General features: G+C 43.8%; 1 protein-coding gene across 1 annotated transcript in view; it reads left to right on the plus strand.

Annotated features, from left to right (window-relative positions):
* The first annotated feature begins 1,076 nt into the window (after positions 1-1,076).
* Positions 1,077-2,701, plus strand: part of LOC112078107 (dysferlin-like) — an 8,719-nt gene continuing 7,094 nt past the window's right edge. The window contains exons 1-4 of the mRNA XM_070441943.1: positions 1,077-1,229; positions 1,358-1,420; positions 1,540-1,590; positions 1,717-1,747. Coding sequence (XP_070298044.1) covers positions 1,077-1,229; positions 1,358-1,420; positions 1,540-1,590; positions 1,717-1,747 — 298 coding nt within the window. The remainder of the gene's footprint in view (positions 1,230-1,357; positions 1,421-1,539; positions 1,591-1,716; positions 1,748-2,701) is intronic.

Raw genomic sequence — 2,701 nt, forward strand, 5'->3', positions numbered from 1 at the left:
TTCATCGACTACCATAGTGCTCTCTAAGCTCACCACAAAGCTCACTGCCCTGTGACTGGGTTCCTCCTTATACAACTAGGTCCTGGACTTCCTGACGGGCCGCCCCAGGTGATGAAGGTAGGAAACATTACCTCCTCCACACTGATCCTCAACACGGGGGTCCCACAAGGGTGCATCCTCTGTCCCCTCCTGTATTCCCTGTATGCCCAAGACTGTGCGGCCTCACATAGTTCCATCTCCATCATCAAGTTCGCTGACGACACGACAATAGTAGRCCYGATTACCAACAACGACGAGACAGCCTACAGGGARGAGGTRGGCACTTTTGATGGCGTGGTGCCAGGTAAACAACCTCTCCCTCAACGTCAGTCAAAACAWARGAGTTGATTGTGGACTTCAGGAGGAACCAGGCTGGGCACGCCCCCATCCTCATCAACGGGGCTGCTGTGGAGAMKKTCAAAAAYGTCAACTTCCTCGGCATACACATCTCCGAGGAGCTGAAATGGTCAAACATGGACACCGTGGTGAAGAAGACACAACAACAACTCTTTAACCTGTCCCCGAGGGCCCTCACAGTGCTCTACAGCAGTACCACCGAGAGCATACTATCGGGCTTCATCACACCCTGGTACGGCAACTCCACCGCCACTGGCCGCAAGGCTCTACCATTGGGTGCACACTGCCTGTCCTCCAGTAGGCTTACAACACCAGGTGTCGCAGGAATTCCAAGAAAATCCTCAGAGACCTCGGCCACCCGAGCCACGGCCTGTTCTCCCCGCTTCAGTCACTCAGATGCGGGCAGTACAGGAGCATCGTGGCTGTCAGACTGGCCAATAGCTTCAACCCTCAGACCATCAGACTACTGAATAGCCACCACTAGTCAGCTACCTGCTCCCCCTGCTGCTGCTCCCCCTGCTGCCCCCCCTGTGGACATTTATATTTATCATGGTTTGTTATTGCTTCATTCACACCTGCACTGTTGGACCTCGGAGCTGAAGTATTTCACTGTATACGGCAACTACATATGAGTAAATAAAACTCTATAAATCTAAATCTAATCAATATATGATTCATACATGTTTCTGTCGGAAAATGTTCAGGTGCGCGTTCGAGTCATCGAAGGCCGACAGTTGCCGGGCATCAACATCAAACCGGTCGTCAAGGTTACTGTTGGTGGGCAGTCCAAGAGGACTYGCATCAGGAAAGGAAACAACCCCGTGTTTGATGAGGTGAAAAGAACATGATATGACCTGCTACAACTAGTTATAAGCTTATTATAGCTAGTTAATAAACGTACTATAGGTAAAGCTAGGTGTGACTTAGCTCAAAACATATTTCCTCTATTTATTTCTATCAGACTTTCTTTCTGAACTTCTTCGAGACTCCGTCAGACCTCTTCGATGAGCCCATCTTCATTACTGTAAGTCATTATAAGTCACTACTACATTATATATGTATATCAATGTAGTAATGAGTATAGTAGTAATGTATAGTATCTCTCTCTCTCTCTCTCTCTCTCTCTCTCTCTCTCTCTGTCAGGTTTTTAACTCTATGTCGCTGCGAACTGACTCAGTGATCGGAGAATTCAAGGTAAAACATTCTCTTCTCTACTCGTCCTCTGTAAACTCGCCCTATCTCTCTATGAATGTTTATGTGCCATGAAAAGACAGAGCGTTTCTGTGTGGATGTTTATTTCTCTCTGGATTTCTTTTACAGCTCGATGTCGGCACGGTCTACAACGAGAGCAGTGAGTATAGCCGTATCTATTACTCAGTTTCTATCCTGGTGGGGAAATATTTTAATGTCAATATTCAAGAATCCGCATAAAGAAAATGCGCGCATTTCCCCGCCAGTGGTACGTTTCCACCAGATTTACTTATTGCAGATAAAAATCTGTTCGTGATGACGTGACGCACACACAAAACGAACGGCAGACAAGCATCGATCATGTCACCAGAATAAGACCCTAAATATTAGAAAGCCGCATCAAGCTCTTCCCCCGTGACCTTTCACCTCCCTGTGAAGTTCATCATAACTTACTTCCTCTTTATCCTAATAAACTGCATGGTTTCCCCTCATCGTAGTGGGAGGACCTCACACCATATCATCATGTGACTCCACGTTTACTTCGATGTGATTGGTTATTGTATCAAATATTTGCGAAATAAAAGCGTTTCCACCGTCATTTCCTTTATAATTAATTTGACCGACACAAACAGATCCCACCATGTCGAACGAACAAATGATCTGTCAGCATTTATACAATTATTCAGAATCATCCAGTTTCCATCACAGCTGTTGTGCTTTAAAAAACAAAACAATATGACTTACTAACCAAATTTCCATCCACAGTTTTCATGCAAGTAAAGTCATACTGTATTAAAAAAAAGTCACGACAGCTGTGATGGAAACGGAACATTATTTGGTAAACTTTCCAAATGTTGACTAAACTGAATACACTAGACAAGATGGGAGCTTTACGGAAACCCTGAATCCCAAAGCAAAAAAAGACATAAAAAACAAAGACTCTTGTAATTATCTCGTTTGAACGACTTAGTATCTTGGTTAAATGACTTAGTAAAAAAATATATATACTCATTCAAGGGTATTTCTTTATTTTTACTATTTTCTACATTGTAGAATAATAGTGAAGACATCAAAACTATGAAATAACACATATGGAATCATGTAGTAACCAAAA

The sequence above is a fragment of the Salvelinus sp. IW2-2015 genome, unplaced genomic scaffold (assembly GCF_002910315.2).
Source record: "Salvelinus sp. IW2-2015 unplaced genomic scaffold, ASM291031v2 Un_scaffold5263, whole genome shotgun sequence".
Classification (NCBI taxonomy): domain Eukaryota; kingdom Metazoa; phylum Chordata; class Actinopteri; order Salmoniformes; family Salmonidae; genus Salvelinus; species Salvelinus sp. IW2-2015.